This window comes from Lagopus muta, chromosome 8 (genome assembly GCF_023343835.1).
Source record: "Lagopus muta isolate bLagMut1 chromosome 8, bLagMut1 primary, whole genome shotgun sequence".
Taxonomy (NCBI): Eukaryota; Metazoa; Chordata; class Aves; order Galliformes; family Phasianidae; genus Lagopus; species Lagopus muta.
Window position 1 is genome coordinate 16,987,397 of NC_064440.1, and position 18,072 is coordinate 17,005,468.

Below are 18,072 nucleotides of genomic sequence, written 5' to 3' on the forward strand. Positions count from 1 at the left end.
GGAAACAAATATGATTTAGCTACTGACCTGATCCATGTAATGTCTTCAGAATTCGAGGCTCAGTGGAGCTACAACTGCAGATCTTACATATACCACACTCAAGCTATTTTTTTTTTTTTTTTTTTTTTTTTTTTTTTTACTATACTAGTTTACACTGCAGAAGTGCCTCAGACTTCCCAGGAAAATGATCTAACAGAATGAACTAAGCGTACTAAAGGAATTAATCCCCACAATTATCTACACATCCACTGCAGATGGTGTTCTCACAAACCTAAAGCATATCTGGATGAAAGAGTTGTAAATTTAATACTACATTTCTGCCCTGGAAAGTACAAATTACCATCTTTGAAATCTCTTTGAATTCTAATTTCCTGTGAAGATTGAGAGACTTCCTGAGGTCCCTTCCATCTGAATTTTTCAGTCATTCTACTATTTGTATGTAGTCAAATACTATAGTCCTCACTATGGTGAAAGCACTCATAGATGCAAAAACTCCAACAAAGCAGCTCACATTACATAAATCTTCTCATCAAATAAAATTTGGATCAGGAAAAACTGTGTATCAGTCATGTAAGACTGCCCATAATTTTCTTCTTTTAAGAAAGCATAGTTAGAGTGGACAAACCTATTACAGTTGAATACAATTAATGCAAAAACTGAGCACAGAACTTACAACTTGTTTTCATTTGTCAGTATTGTTTATGTGTTAAATTTCTTCATCCAAAATACATTTTCTTTATTGTGAAATAAGGTTTGTAAACTGAAAGCAACATTAAAAAGAAAAGCATGGCACTGAAATTCTTCTGGTTTATACTGCGTAGCAATCATTAGTTTCTAACTTGCATTTCTAACTTAAACACTGAAGTTGTTTATGAGATGACATAACAGAAGTTTTTACAGTTTTCAGCTAAGCAGGTCTGGCTGTGAAGTTTGACCTCTGTTAGAGTTTTCTGTACAGTTTGAGAGAGAATTCTCAATACCAAGCATTTTTCTCATTTAGCTTTCGAAATAGTGACGTTTTTAGAATATGTGTTAAAAAACTACTTGTTCAGATGATTTGAATTATTTTATTTCAAATAACAGATGAAAACTTTTTAGAAAGTAAATACTATATATTCTCTCTTTCAGAGAATTGCTGCAAATTAAAAGTAGTTATTCAGTTCTTCAATTCAAACCAAGTCCTTTCAGAAAAAGGCAATGGGAGCTGAGAGATTTTTTGAAGCAAAGGCATACGTTTCTTTATATAATTTGGTAAGTAATTCCTCTCTCATATTCAACTCACATGAGATGATTTATATTTAAAAATAATTTATCCTAGGTAATATGTAATTTCAGGGCTGTTTCAAGAAGCCCTTTTGCTCTCACATGCATCCATTGTCAATATGGAGTCAATCAGACCTCAGCTTACACAGCTGTAACTGAATTGTGACCAAAAATAAAGGATGTGTTGCACAATGGAAAGGTTTCTGACAAGCACACTGATATTAGTTTGAAAACCATTCTTTCCCTTTCCAAATACCATGATCTGTCATACCTGGAAAATCACATTGACAAATGTGAAAAGATTTGGATAAATACCCTGAGATTTCAATATTTGCAGTGGTTAGTTTATAAAACTAATCACTAAGCATGTAAGCGTCAATGTCTCCCCTTTCATGCTGTGCTTGCTACTGTGATTTCAAAAATTTACATACATAAAACATTTATTGCTGCATTGCCTATAACTGAATGATTTTACTGCTGGTCATGCAGTAACTGAACCAAAATGTTCTGTGCTTTGCATAGTGGAAATATTTTAAACTTTGCTTTCTGTATTACGTTTACAGACCAAAATGCCCTCTACTGTAGACTATATTAAAAATCATTAACACAGCACCTAATTATTCACATATAAGGTTCTTTTTTTTTTTAAAAAAAAAAAAAAAAAGGAAACAAGATTTATAAGTCAATTCTCTTACATATCGTGGTAATAAAAGAAATAAAGATTAGGAAAATTGTCACAAATTATAGGCAGTTTCTTCATTAAATAAAACCTAAATCATGTGAGAACAATCATCTGCCACATTTAAGTTAGAAAAACTAAAAGTCCCTTATGGCTTGATCCATCATCATTAAATCAATTACTGACTTAATAGTAGAAAGAGAAAAGTTCATAGTGAGCATAAATAATTAATCTTTATGAGTGCCAATTAAAAGTAGTCAATTCTTTAATGGCTTCATCCCATGCAATCAGATCTGTTTCAGATAGTCCTGTCAGCATAGCTGCTGAAAACAAGTGACTGAATTGCAATTTATATACAGTAAAAAAACTATGATTTTCTTAATTATTCTTCAAATAAAGCATTCTCTTCATTATTTTTCAAATAATCTCAGCAATTGAATTACTGAAAAAACCATGAAGTTACTAAAATTGCTCTTCTTTGCTCCAAGTCCCTACATTAGGAAAGAACCATTAAATTTTAAATAAGGTGACCTTTTTTCTAGCAATAAAGCTAACGAAACTAAGGAAACTCAAGAGACATTCCTTTCAGCTCATACATGTGCTTATCAGCCTCTAGAATATGCCATGCCCTGGAAATACTTGTTTATGTCTTCAGTGATACAATACCACATTTTTCTTTACAAGGATACATTTGAAAGCAATTGCTTATGATGCAGCATTCTCAAGTCCTAGGTCAGCAAAACAACATGCTTTTCTAGTGCAGAAGCCTGAGCAACGCTGTGGAAATCACACACAGAAATAAAATCCCAAAAAAAGACTACATCAATGGGATTATATTTTTCAGAAAATACTGTCATAAATCTTATTGTTTAAAGATGTAATAAAAAAATGCTTCATCACCAACCCAAACACTTGGCTAAACATACATATAATCAGCCTCCATATCATCCTTTCAGAGCAGTGCATCTATTTTCAACAGCTTAGATCATTAAAACAAGCTTTGACCAACAGCATGTTAATGTGCCCATTTACGAGAAAATGCATTCACTTAACACCCAGTCTTGCTCTCATGTGATTTTGTTCTATATTTCAATAAGAGCAAGAGCAGGCAACAAAAACTTTAAGCTTTACAAACTGCTTCATGATTCAAGTGACAGTAAAAATAAAGGGATTCAGCCATTACAAATTGCCTTTAGTAATTTAGCCATGTTGTATTATCCTTTGAATCTTTAAAGCTGCACTGTAATTAAGTGACAAAGTATCAAGTAATGGAGTTTGATGATTCCAAAGAGATTCTAAACTTATTTTAAGTCTCAAATCTTATAATATTTGACGTTTATATTAGTAAATCAACTTTAAAAAAACTTTTTCCGTAGAGCTTTATTTGAGTTTGAGGCATATCTTGGTTTAAAAATTTATCATTTAAATTAGAGACTTTTCAGAACACACAGCAATATAAATTTCTGTTGGTATCACTGAACAATTTATACTACAGTATAATGTCAAACATTACACTGCACAGTGGTACAAATGGAGCAGTATGGTTGTTCTTTTGAAGCTGCTGAGACTGCCTGAATGTACATATACAAATAACAACTTTGAATCCAGCTGTAGGACTGAAATCTCAATCTCAATAAAATTTTTATTTCAATTTTTACTGGGATAATCGGAACTTCATAGTTTCATATAACTTCAGTTTCTGTGTAATATTTCCTGTCCTATTCCCAAAGCTCTGCCAATGAAGCTATGATGGACATTATATTCACTCACAGTGAAAAAAAAACAACTAGGGTAAATCTACACACTTCTATAAAATTTATACATTTTATAAAAACAGTGCTGACTACTCTACAGTTATTCTCATTTACTCTGAGTAAAATCTGCCAACTCAGTCACAGACTTGGTTATTGTGAAACACATTCAAAAATATCACTGTTTATGTTGGAGTTTAACATTTAAGAAAGGATTTTTTTATTGAATGGCACACTCTGAGAATTTTTTTAGAGGTTTTTTTTTTGCTAAGTATAATTTCAGCAATTATGAAACTGTTCTTCCTGCAGTTCATAAAACTCAAGATATGCACTGCCCAAATGAATACAGAATGTAGTTCGTAGCATCTTGAGGACTTGCATTACAGTGCATTGCAGATTTAAAAATATACCAATGTAATTTTTATACAAGCTACTGTAATTAGTTAAATTGTATTTATTAATTTCATTCATTAAGGAACTGAAGTGTGGCAATAATCACTACATAAATGACCTAGCATATTTCATTAAATATATACATTTATAAGGGCTGAATCAAAAAGGGCTGTTTTTATTTTTTAAAAACTGTGCATGCTCCCTTTTTTCTTTGGCCTCGTTGAAGTATAACATTCCAGTACTTTTATGATCCATACTTCATAACCTGCAGAACATGCAGTTATTGCTAAAGACTTTATTATAATATCCAGAAAAATCATTAGCAGAGTTAAAAAATGTATGTTGGGGCTGCCAATCCCACCTGACCATGCTGTGATGTGAGTCCCATGACTCAGCAGAGAGCAGCTGTGCATGTTTCTACTATCTTGCAATGGATAGGGAAGGAACATAGCTGAATAGCATGCAGGCCAATCAAAATCCATTAAAAAGTGATTATATATATATATACATATATATGTATAACTTGCTTAGGTAACCTGTGTGAAAGTGGTGACACGTTGCTCTACCTGGTTAAAAAGCACCAGAGCTGCATTCTTGATTGCTCCAGCTTGGTTTTACCCCTGTGAGAAGTAAGAATGGTAGGTAGTGAAGTTCAAGACACAGGATCTCTAGTTTTCTTCTTTTTGGAATTTCTAATTCAAATATGTCTTTAACACAATTAAAACATAGTTATTAAATAGTTTATGATCAGCTGGCAAAAAGGGAAATACATACCACCTGGAATGCTCTACAAACCTTTCTACAGAGCTTGTTAGTTTATTTTACTAAAATAAGAAATGCAGGAACTAGACCTAGTACTCTGCACTCTGAAATTGTGAATCAGAAATAAAAATGCAATGATTAAATTCATAAAGTCACGATTAGCAGATTTGGAAATCATTCCAGTGTTTATAGAGTGCTTTATGTGTTTTAATGAAAATTTAAAGGTTTAAAGGTTTTGGTTTAACATTCTCATCTTCATTTAACTGGCTATGTGACTATGTTTTTTATTTGAAAAAAATGTACATAAAGTAAGCAACATATTTTGAAGATCTATGTTTTCCCATTCTTTCTTCATACTTCTCGTAATAGTGGTGAAAGTTACAGATGGCAATGAAAGTAAAAATATGTAACTTAAGAAGTTACCATCACTGATTTGATCAGTTGGGAATTTAGGTGGCTGAATATTTTAAAGGAAATGTGATTAAAAAAGGATCTTCCAAAAGATTCAGAGATCAAATAACTACTGGGTAAGTTTTGGCTAAGAAACTCATTGAAGCTTCTCAGCAATGCTTAACTTCTGGCACACAGTAACTCTTTTTCACTTAACTAGTCACAAAAACACAAGTGACCCTGATCAGACAACTGAATTTATTCCCGGGTTTGAAAGCTCAGTAGATTAGATGTTGAAGGATATCTTCCCTTTTATTAAAACCATGTGGTATGACTTCAGAAGTTGATTGAGCAGCCTTACTTCTCAATGCAAATTTATACTTACTGTAAATTTACTTTAGATATAAAGACTTCTGGAATTCTGCATGATAGACGCCTGCAGATATTTCTTTAGTAGTGAAACCAGCTTTACATAGCTGAATAACATCTTTGAAATTACTTTTCTATGTTGAAATCCAAAACTTTATTCAGAAAGTTGTGATTCAGAGGTAACGTGCAGTTATTAAGTAGTACAAAAACACAACTAGTTAGCAGTCTGATTTCTGGTAAGATTAACATATTCCATTTACATCACTAGCAAGTATAGTATACATCATTAGCAAGTATATTTTGTAATAGAAACATCATCCACAAGTTAACTTTAAAAAACAGCAAATTATCTGCCAAATCATTGTCAGAACTATTATTAGTTACTTCTCTTTTTTAAAAATTATTTTTAAAGTTATTACTTTTTAAGTTAATTATCTTGAATATCATATTTTCAGCACAGAAATTTGTTATTTATCTCACTGGCTACTGCACCTCTGTTTTCCTGTAGTAGGTACTGATAAAATCCTCCTTCAATAAAATCTTCACTTCTTTCAATTACTTTCAGGCAACTATTATGCTAAAATAAATGGTAACTTTTAATGTCTTTACAATAAATCCTCTTTCTCATCCAGATCTCAAGTTTTGCATATTTGGTTTTTCATTATCCACTTATACTTCATTGTACAGTTTTTCACGAAATCTTAACTTACTTGCTCTGATTTTAGAGTGTTTTATCATCTGTGTAAGGTAATCAATCACATGCAAAAAGGAAGCTACAAAAGAAATATTCTAGCATAGTATATGTAAAAAGAAAGACGCTTTTCATTAACTTCAATAACGTTAAGTATAATATTCAATTAAGACTGCAGGTTTATGTGTCAGGTGTTGAGACAATAGAACTTGAGCTTTCACCATGTCAGACAGCTACTTGGGTAACTTCAAGTACATGATGTCAAGTCATTGCAAAATAAGCAAAGAAAAGGCCTTTTCTGAAGCTGCAGACATAAAAACTAGAAGATGTATAGGTTAAGATGTGTCTTGGGAGAAGTCAACTGTAATTTGAAAGCCAAAGTAGATTTGGAGAGACTTTAACACAGAATTGGGTTCTTGAAGCCACTATCTGTTTTTTGCTTATCCTGAACCCTTCAACCTGACTCTTGTGATACAGTTCTGGGTTCTTTAACAAATCATATCTCAAGTACATCTTGATGACAAAATAAGTACAGTGAAAAGAAGTCTGAAGTCCCCTGAAGGCTGGGGAAAAGCTTTCCTCCAAATAATGAATAAACTACCACCTTATTTGGGAATTAGCAATAGTAGAATTATGTGGGTTTGACTTCTGGCCAGGCTATCCTGATGAACATGACATTGCAGTCAAATTCTTCTGAGTACATACAGTCTTTTTTTTTTTAACCTAGCATTACATCCAAACAGACTTCCCTAAATTTCTAGTGATATCTATGAGAAAGATCTTGTTTAGACCTGGAACTTACAACTGGGTTCCAGAATACCTTCTGGAAAAATTGAGAAGTTACTTATTTATTAACTGGGAAATTAATTAGCAGGTGTTTTTACAAACAAGGAAAAAAAATAAAGGAATCAACCTTCCAAAACCTTCCAAAAGTGGCTAGAGTTGTTTTGTAACACAACATAACAGATAACAAAAATAAGAAAAAAATAGCATTTACTTCTCAGAAACCCACAGTCATATATTCTGTGGCATTTTATCATGGGCATCTTCCCACCCCCTGCTTCTGTCGTGACCTCTTGTTGGTGACAAGCATAAAATAATCATTCTGCTCTTAACATCAGCACCAATCAAGAAAATTCAAAAAAAGATAAAGCTCATTTTACAGTTCAAGCTTCCCAGAACTCTGTTGCTAAAAATATAAATAAATGAATAAACCAGTTATTAAGGGGGATATCTCCTGAGGGAATTTTAAGCATTAAGCACTGCTGCAGTTAAGGCAGGGGATTTCGCCCCATCTCTTACCCTCCTTTTGAGGACCAGCCCTTCTCCAGTCAGGAATGTTGTCTCAGTGATATCCCTTGAGAAGCAAGATAAAGCAAATAATGCTGTACTTTTCTAAAGAGGTAACTTCAACACTGAACCAATATGTCCTTAATATCCCTTAGAAGAAAATCAGAGGGTACCAGGAGACATTACTGTTGACTTGGCAGAATAAGATTAGGAATTCTGGTAAACTCCTGTCACACATCAGAACAACTGTTCATATATTACCAAAGTGGGTGCATTTTTATGAACACAATAAAATAGAAGTACTTAATCTTTTCTCTAAAAATCATCCAGAAAGAGTGGGATAAAGAATACAGAGCAAAAATGAAAATCACTACAGAATTCACATTTTTCAGAGCACTTTTTTTTAGCTAGCATTCACAAGATGTACTCTTTTGCTGTACAGATAAATGTGACATGGTAAACAGTTCTCTGTGAGCAGAACTTGAGGGAAGCACTATTGTTCCGGCTTTGCAATGGTAGTGACCATGACACTGTATGGAAATCTCAAGGCTCTACTGATGCCCTACATTTATTTTATCCCCATTGAAAATTTATCCACAACATCTTAACATGTATGTATTTTATCATTTACTGGTTGATTTTCCACAGGCACTTGTAATTTTCACTTTCATATTGTTTTTACAGACGTCTGGATTTTATTTCTCTTCCTGCAGCCATAATGGTGCTTTTAAAGTTCATTTAAAAAGGCAAAATCACTTTTGATTTAGCATAGCACTGAAAGTTCAGAGTAACCTTAGAAAAAGGAAAAAGTATGATGCCTGAAACAAGAAGAGATGGGAATGAACAGAGCAACTGACTTGTGAAAATACCTTAAAATTGCTACCTTAATTCATTTTCGTAGGATGTACTTACACCCTTCACTTTGAAAGCAGAGGAATTTCTGCATTAATGTTGCAATTAGTTCTCTCCTCAGCTATTCCGATAAAATACATGGTGGTGCACTGTTAAACTGATCCATATAATCAATCTTAAAGAAGAAACTATGAAATAATACCTATGGGACAGCTGTTTAATTTATATTGCTTCAATGACATGCCTTGTACGTGCACTGTGGCAGAGAAGGTAGTAAAGACTGTTAGGGAATCTGGAAACAGATGAGGATGGCAACCTCTGAGTTCTGCTGCTGAGGTTAGCTTGACCTGTAACCACAGCTTATTACCTTCTGAACTTCCTAATGCACAATAAAAAGTTTTGAAAAAATTACCTATTCAGAAAATTTTTAAGCATATATATTTGTAAGGCAGAGTTATTAGGAAGGCACTTATCACTGTATTTCTCAAAACTAACCACAAGGAAAGCTGAACATTTAGATTGAAGATTCATTTTAAAGAAAAAGAATCAGAACATATCAGAAGTCTTAAAGACACTGCTAAATGTTCACTGAAAGAAAACACTTTCACTAGATTAGCTTACATGAAAAACACTTAGCTCTCAGACCCAGAGAAAGCTTGTTTTCTGATACCAGTTGAGCTCATGATTTGTATAATTTGCACTTCTCGATTCTCTTATATTTGGAAATTGTTATGACAATGTACATGCTACACCACAGTATAAATTAATATTTGTCCTGTAACTGAGCAATTCGATGGAATATCTGGCTTTTAAACTTACACTTCTTATGCAGAGTAACCTTTACTGTTGCAAATAAGCACACACTCTTTATGTTACTCGTTTTTGTTGAAGAAAAAAAGCATAGTATAATTAACTGGGTCACGGTAGTCTGCTAAAGCTGTGTGATATAGTTTGGTATTGCTGTGGAATACAGCATTATTTGAAAATAGAGCAGCTTTGCCACTGATACAGTCATGAATGCAGGATTTCTTTACAGAAGAGCTTGCTTCATAGTAAACAGATGCTTTTGTATTAATAACCTACCTAACAACATAACAGCAACTGATCCAATTGAAAACATATTTATCCAAGGTTCCTGATCCCTTAAGCCTCACAGTTCCTATATTTTTAAAAGCACTGAAAATAATTTTTCAATGTTTTTTTTTGTTTTTTTTTTTTTTTTAGTCAATGCATTTAATAGTTTGTTATTGCTCATCACTCCAGTATAGTAACTTTTCTATTAATATTTTGATCACCTGACCATGTTTGCTGGTATGTGAGCTACTTGGCTTCTGTATTTTAGGACAACTTCTGTTTCTTTGCCCAGTAAGAATAGCATAAGACTTTCACGTAAATTGCTTCTATATGCATATATACTACAGCGTCAGTGTGCCCTCCAGGACAGCTTGAGATATTGCTGTACTGTGGCATTGATCTATGTCTGAATTGTTTCAGTTCAGGCAATATTCTCTTAACCCAAAATCAGTATGAATGTTACTCACAAAAAAATTTAGATAATTCAAAATGCATAATTTATTTATCATTCCTCAGGGTTCATTTTTAAAACTACTCTAACTACAGGAAAAAAAATGCATTTTCTTTTAAATTTGTATTTGATTAGATATGCAAAACTATACACTTGTACATTAGTCTTCTACAAGAATCTTATTCCACAAATCCAAACCACATTTAGGTACACAAAGGATGTTTTATGAAATGTGTGCTAGCCCCAAAACTTCATTAAAAAATTGTAAAATGAATAACCATATGATACATCTTCCAAATGCTAATAAACAGAGTATTAAAAATGTAAAGTCTAAGGATTCTTAGTGTACTGTCACATAGCACAATTTTTTTCTTTGAATTGTATTTACTTAAAATAATAAAAAGTAAAATATAGTTACAAACAGTGAGACACTATTTTGAAGAACTCTGAGTATGAAATAGACAAATATGTAAATGTGTGACTATAGTGTAATAGTTAAGACACAAAAGCTCCTACCTGCTTGCTTTCCTCCATATCAGATTCACTGCTAAATTCTTCTGTGTTTAAATTTTCAAAGTCAGATTCTCCAACAGCAATTGGTACTGTCACGGTGAGGCCTGGGTTGTTTATGAAGGACATATAATCACTTTCATCAACAACATATTTTTCCACACTGCTGCCTGTGCCTACACCACTGGTAGTTCCATTCCCATCTTTAAGATAATTCATATCTTTATTTATTTCAACAGCAGTATGATTGGAAATGCAGCTGTCTTTCTTGTTGTTTAGCTCTTCAAGTGCTTTGATTTCTTCTAAAGCTTTCTGTTTTCTAACGAAGGCTTTTTGTATGAATTCCTGTATCTTTTTTTTAATATAATCTATTCCCTTCTGAATTCTTGCCACAGCAATCTGGAGATTGTTCATTTCATTATCATCATCTGTAGCAGCAAGGTTGTCTGAGCTAAACGAGCTCAGCAGCAAGGCCAGAAACAGGTTCAGAACCTAAAAGATGAGAGAATACAGCTATGTAATAAATACACGCATATAAGAAGTTCATATTTTTACAGGATAATGTAAAAAAGCACAGATTGTTTTAAAGAACATTCACACTTGCTAATTTTAGACACCAATTAGTAATACCCATTACAAAACCTCTCCTCACTGGTCTTTGTCAATATCCAGAAGCTGAAAACAGACAAGCTAACATCTAAGCATTTTTACTTCCTGATTTTACTTTTTTTTTCTTGATGTAGCAGGGTTGTTTAAGTGTACAATGAAAAAAAAAATTACAAAACTGTAGCTGTACACATCCATCAGAGGACTGAAATGCTTCTTTCTAAATCTCTTAGTGGAATCGCCTGGAAGTTAAGTAGAATTTTAAAAGTATCATCCTATAAAATTAGATAGATTTCTATGGTGCATTTATTTTAGAAACATACATCAGTTAATGCTATAATAACCTACTTACATTTTCTACATAGTGTTTGAAGGATTATACCATAAAATTGTAATATTCTGTTAATTCTTGTATCTTAAGTTCTATAAAGCTTGTCACAAAAAGAATAGAATATTTTAAAATGAAATTTTTACTTTAATCTCCGTTACTAATAATTACATTATTTATAATTGTTTTTTTTTTCCTTTTTCACTTGGCAACAAAGAAAAATTTATTTGATCTTATTGATAGGAATTCAAAGTAAAACAGACTTTCCTCATCAGCAGATAACAATCCTAGCATCAATATTGCCTGGGAACTGTGGTTTGTTACTTCAGAATTCAAACATTGTTACTGTTATTTTAATGTCACCTCCAATAAACTACAGTTATTTCCGTAAAGCCTACAAGCAAAAAATCATTTCATACCTTCAGTTTTATATATGACAACTTTGTATAAAATCACATTATTAAAGGAATGGATTGGTAAACAGCTGAAAAGACTTCAACGTGGTCTTCCCTATATTTGGATTAAGTGGAGGCCACAAGGCATCAAAAGCTGTCATGACATTGCAAAATGACAACCTACATCAACTTCCTTCCACTGAATTTAAGAAAAATGCTTTGTTCTCTATCATATTTATATAATTTCAAGATACAAAAAAAAAAAACCCTCTGATCTACCAAAAAAACCTCATATCCTATCCGAAATAAATTTCCCCTTATTTAAATGTGTTAGACCTCTCATTTTAACTCTATTCAAAATATAATACTTTCACAGTTCCTGGAAAAACAACAACAGATCTGAATAAGTAAATATTTGAAGGAAAGATGAAGTAATTTGTATTGGAAACAGTATTTATATCCATAAGTTATTGCAGAAAAAATAAGGAGTAGTTTACCAATCATAAATAATTTTCTCAGGCTTGCACATTTCTGCAAATCTAATGTCAAGATTGCTAAGTTGTCTGAACAACTAAGACATAAACATTGTGAATTCTATGTCATAAATATAAATCATTAAAATCAGTCACTAAAGGAAGATAATTTTGACAGATAATGAAATATAAATTCTAGGCATTTCAGAATTTACTGTGAATGTTAAAAGAAATTTTAAAGTGTAAACATGAATTGTGCCTTCCAATTATAATCCTGATTTCTAAGAAGTTTTCACAAAGAAATATGTGAACCTTTCATCATTAATTGTCAGCATGAATTAAACTTTTTCTATAAAAATTTATTCTACAATTTTGAAGTAGAAACTCTCAAATGCATTTTTAGGAGGCAAGACTAATCACTCTGAAAATATTTGAGGTTTCTTTCTACATCTAGGCAGGGCAAAAAGTACTTTAATTCAAGATATGCTACTATGACAAAACTACATTATACTTTATTTTAATTAAGTCAGAAGTTTTAGTGTCAGAATTATCTGCAATGAGTACAAGGAAGTCCCTTTTTAAAAAGAAAAATTTCCAAACAAGATGCTGCCCATGAGCTGGTGCAGCATAGTCTTTATTATTTCAAGATGAGTTGAGATAACATTTGGATTTAAATAACGTCTATGAATTAGTTCCATCACTCCATGGTAGGATGTTCAGTGGGTCATTTTGGTGCATTCCTACATTCCTAAAGTCATAGTAATGTTACCTTACTGAATGGAAATACAAGTGTAAAAGAGCATAATTTTTTTTGTTACCCAAAATCTAGCTCAAGCAGTTATGTGTTTCTTCTAAATAGAAGTATGACAAACATTCTTATTGCCTAGCTGCACATAATATATATTTTTGCATCACAATTTAAAAGTGTTCATCACATACCACTAGGTTTCCTATCACCATGACCAGCATGAAAACAATAAGGCACATGGTTTGGCCTGCAACCTCCATGCAGTCCCACATCGTTTCTATCCATTCTCCACACAGCACTCGGAATACAATCAAGAAAGAGTGGAAAAAGTCATGCATGTGCCAGCGTGGAAGCACACAGTCACTGGAGATCTTGCAGACACATTCCTTGTAGCTTTTCCCAAAAAGCTGCATCCCAACCACAGCAAAAATGAACACAATGATGGCCAGCACCAGGGTCAAATTGCCCAAAGCTCCCACTGAGTTGCCAATAATCTTAATCAGCATATTTAGAGTTGGCCAGGATTTTGCCAGTTTAAAAACACGAAGCTGAAAAACAAAAATGCAGAGGAACCATTAGTTATACCATAGTTCTAGAGGTACCTTGTGCCATTATTCATGAAGAGTTCTGATTTGTAAACGCCATCTGTTATGATGTCTATTTTATATAATCTCTTTGGCTGTTGTCTATTTGTGTTCTGTGAATTTGGAACCTATGGAGACAGTTCACAATTTAAGGTTCAGAATTTAGTAAGAAAGGAAAAGTAAGAGCAAGATGTGTGATCAAAACGTACTCAAGAGGCAGAAAAAAAACCAAAACATTTTAAGTTCATAATATTTTAACTTTTTTAAGAGACTGCATTTTAGGAAATTCTAATAGTTGTGTAATCCTTGAGAAGGATATAATATAGTATATGCTAAATGGATAACTTCTGCATTCCCTTATTTTCCTGCATTGTAACATATTTATGGCATCTTCTAAAAGGAATTTTATGGCATGAAATGCTGTAGACTGTCTATTCCTGTCAGAGTATCTGAATTTATTTGAAAATACTTGCATTACTACTTAGCATTGAGAAGTTTTCCCTGAGAATTTAGCAAAATCTATTAATCAACTCAGATTCACTTATCTGAGATGCCACACAGGAAAGCCAGCTGTTTTCCCTGCTGTTCCTGACATTTTAAAGCAAACAACTAAGACTGTTTACACATACACTAGTTTTAATTCGTGAGCTTTTTCCAGAGAAGGGCTTCTACTTAGTGGTGTCCATACTGTGCTGTAATGAAATATAGATTACATTCTTCATTTTACATACCATTTTACATATCAGAAGTCAACTTTAAACAATTAAATTTCAATATTAATAATTTCACTGCTTATAAAAATGTAATAGAAATAAATAAGGCTATAAATCTCCCTACAAAATCTCTTGTGATTGGCAGCTTATTCTAACTTGTGTACAAATGCGTTCTAATCACATGTGATCAGAGAAGCTAGGTCCAAGGTGTATAGCAGAATTGAGTTTATGTAAACTAACTTTTTCTTCACAACAAATAATATTATTTTAATGGGAAAAGAGAGCATGGAGATTTCTATTTCCCTAAACTCCAGCATTTCATCTTAGCAGCACACAGAGAAAAAGAACATATTTTGTGTTTATATTAGATTTAGTTTTAGTATTTTTGAACATCCACTCACAGATAATTACTGCTTCAGTTCCTAAAGACAGACAGAAGTTGGTACTCTTCTCCTTACTCCCAACTCCTTCTTTGCTGACTTAGTCCCATGTTTCTCTCAGCACCACACCGGGTTTTATAGGCTTACTTCAAGGGAAATTTTAAAGCAACAATTTCATGTTGATCTTGAGATGTCCTTTCAGGACACTGTACTTACTAACTTAAAAATTATAGTCAGTTAATAATGGTACATGAAGTTGGGTGCCATGGCAGCTGGTGCTAAAAAACTACGAAACTACTGTCTGCTCTATATATTCAGGAATAACATAGTTTCAGGTAACGTAAGAAATACTAATAAGACAGACTTTTACATCATGACACTTGTGCCTCTATTGCTTTACCTATAGATTAGATTGTGTAGAATACTAATTGCTGTAAATACGTTATTTTTAGTACAAGCTCAACAGTATCTCAATTTAAGTATTCTTATCCTAAAAACAGCTTATTCTCAGTGCACATTAAAATTGTTGTAAAGAGAGGACATACTTAAGGATTTTACAGGGAACACAAAGTAATGTTCAAATAAAAAGACTAAAAAACTTATGATTCTTTATTCTAGTGGCAATAGATATGTTCTTACAGATATTCAGCTTTGATGGTGATGAAATCAGTGTAATGAAAACATTCAAAACTTTCAAAAGATAGCGGTTAGTCTTATGATTGGAAAGGATATCAGTACAATAGGATATCAGTAGGACAATTTGATATGAAAAGATAACATTTGACTAACACCTGAAACTTGTACATATCAGTTACAACTTGTAACTTAGCCATATATGAAAAAATATGTGAGACATTTAATTGTCTAATATGTCCTTACACTACTGGTAATTATTACATAAATCAGGACAATTCTGAAGTGATACAATTGCACATATATGTATATAATATACATATATATATATAATTATCAAAGTATTTACCAATCTGAATGACCGAAGAACTGATAATCCTTCAACATTTGCGAGACCAAGCTCCATTAAACTAAGGCTAACGATGATACCATCAAAAATATTCCAGCCTTCTTGGAAATAATAATAAGGGTCCATAGCAATTATCTTTAGTACCATTTCTGCTGTGAATATTCCAGTGAATACCTAAAACAAAATCAATTACTTGAGTTGTTCTGACACAAATATATATCTCAGCAATTTTTTCTATTCCAGCTTCATTTCTGTTACCTATGATTTGTGCCTGTTTCTGTAAAATAGATGACTGTTATCTCCAAACAGCATCTAAGTATCTCTGCACAATAAAGACTATAGTTAAAAGCAAATTACTAAATCAAGACACATATAGGAGGGCACAAAATTGATAAGCTTCTAAAAAAATATATTTACCAGTGAACAGCTCAGATCCAGTTCACTAACTAAAAGATTTCACCATCACCTGATCTGATATGATCTAGTGTTTTTAGCCTTGCTTCTGAAGGATTCTCCCACTAAAATAAAACAAAATGACAGTAATTTCTATCCTTTCCCACAGTCTCAACAGAAGTGTTACAATGGACTTCTGGGGTCAGGCTTCCTAAGGTGTCTGTTTTAGCTCAAAGTGTATGGGTGGTAGCTGAAATTTTTTCGTTAGACTTTTCATAAGGATATAGAGCATTCAGGAACAGCTATTTTTCCGTGTGATAGCTATTTCCTTGCATGAAAAGGATTACATGGTGAAAATGTTACTTGAAATATCTGAAGGTGTCAACTGTGAAATGATCAGTGCTCTTTGTTTTTTGAAAGTACAGAATTAATCCCAGCATGACATTTTTGCAGTGAGTAGTGATCAGTGTTAAGTACAGTATAATAAAGAAGTTTTAGAACATAATGTAAAAGCCACTAAAACCATATGAATATTGTGCATAACACTTAAAAGCTATCCCACATGATCCAAAAATCTACTGATATAAACTGATGTGCTCTGCAATTGCATTCTGATAGTTCTTCATCCAGATTGTTCTTAGTCCTCCCAGCAAGTTGCATGGAAGCAAAGCTTAATTTTGCATACATTGTGTGTACATAAACATGACAATTATAAACAGCTTTTAATTTAAGAAAATTAGGAGATGGATATAATGTGGAAATATTCAGCATTTTCAAACTAGAAATGCTAATAATTTTTAAAGTTTATACTTTTGAGAAACTGAAAACATAGCTAGAAACAATACACTATTAAACTGAGATATGAAAGGTGTTACCATATATTCAGAAGAATGTAATAGGTATTTCTTTAAAGAAAGTATATGTATAAAGAAAATATAAGTATAAAGAAGGAAAATATAATAAAATGTAAAGAAAAAGGTAACAATAACTGTTGACAAAACTGTCATAATATTTGTCAAAATAATTGAAATAAAATTTTTAAAGCATTTATTTTAAAAATATTTCCTCCACACCCATGCCATCCACAAACTACATTTTTTGAGCATATCAGCATCCACAAATACACAAAAGTAGTACATTTTTAGCAGACTGAAACTCAAGCTTTCTTATAATTAAAAATCTTGCACATTGAATTTCAGTAGTATGAAAATTAATAATTGCACTTTATAACTATTTCTTCCATTTCATTTAAATACTACACAAAGGCTTGTTCATATTTGCTTTGTTTAATTTATCCTCAAACAGCCTATGATGTCACAAGTGAGCAGTAGATTAACATATTTTGTATGCAAACTGTATAACTAAGGTTAATAGATTAGTACAAGGAACTTAATTGGAAGCAGCAGGAATAATATTCATTGCTTGTATATAGTCCTGATTAAGGATACTGAATTGTTAGAAAGGTAGTTAAAATATCACTGTTGCTAGCATTGAGTAAAAAATGTATGAGGTGGGAAAAGCCTGAAGATCTTGAAAGTATAAATGGTGAGAGAAGATCATTCTAACATTAATATGTCAGACTAATGTATTAAAATACAATGTTCTGTAATTTGAAATGAACAAGAATATGCTAGAGACTAAGCCTTTGTCCAGGAGAAAGAAAACTTTAGTTCACACAATATCTTTTGGCAGTATGTTTATTTTTAGTTACTTTTTTTTTTTTTGAAAAGTCATAGACATTTATATTAGCAGTACATATAAGGAAAATGTTTAGACTTTAAAATGTACTGTGGCTGAGAAATGTATTACTGCTCCATTCAAATATTAGCAGAATATTCAAAACTAATTTTCTTGTGTTATTAGTTCAAAAGACTCAATAGGTTTGGTTTTTCAGGACTGCATGCTGTGGGAATCAATCCACATTCTCCTGTGTAAACTGCCAGTAGTTACTTGAGGTGGCAACAGTTTAAAAAATGTATGAGTCCTTCCCTGAAA

At 32.4% G+C, this 18,072-nt stretch overlaps 1 protein-coding gene across 4 annotated transcripts in view; it reads right to left on the reverse strand.

Moving 5' to 3' along the window:
• LOC125696690 (sodium channel protein type 2 subunit alpha-like) overlaps positions 1 to 18,072 on the reverse strand; it is a 72,796-nt gene that overhangs the window by 20,721 nt on the left and 34,003 nt on the right. For all 4 annotated transcript variants that reach the window (XM_048952706.1, XM_048952704.1, XM_048952705.1 and 1 more), the window contains 3 exons: positions 15,685 to 15,858; positions 13,217 to 13,573; positions 10,482 to 10,967 (listed from right to left, as the gene is read on the reverse strand). In XM_048952706.1, coding sequence (XP_048808663.1) covers positions 10,482 to 10,967; positions 13,217 to 13,573; positions 15,685 to 15,858 — 1,017 coding nt within the window. The remainder of the gene's footprint in view (positions 1 to 10,481; positions 10,968 to 13,216; positions 13,574 to 15,684; positions 15,859 to 18,072) is intronic.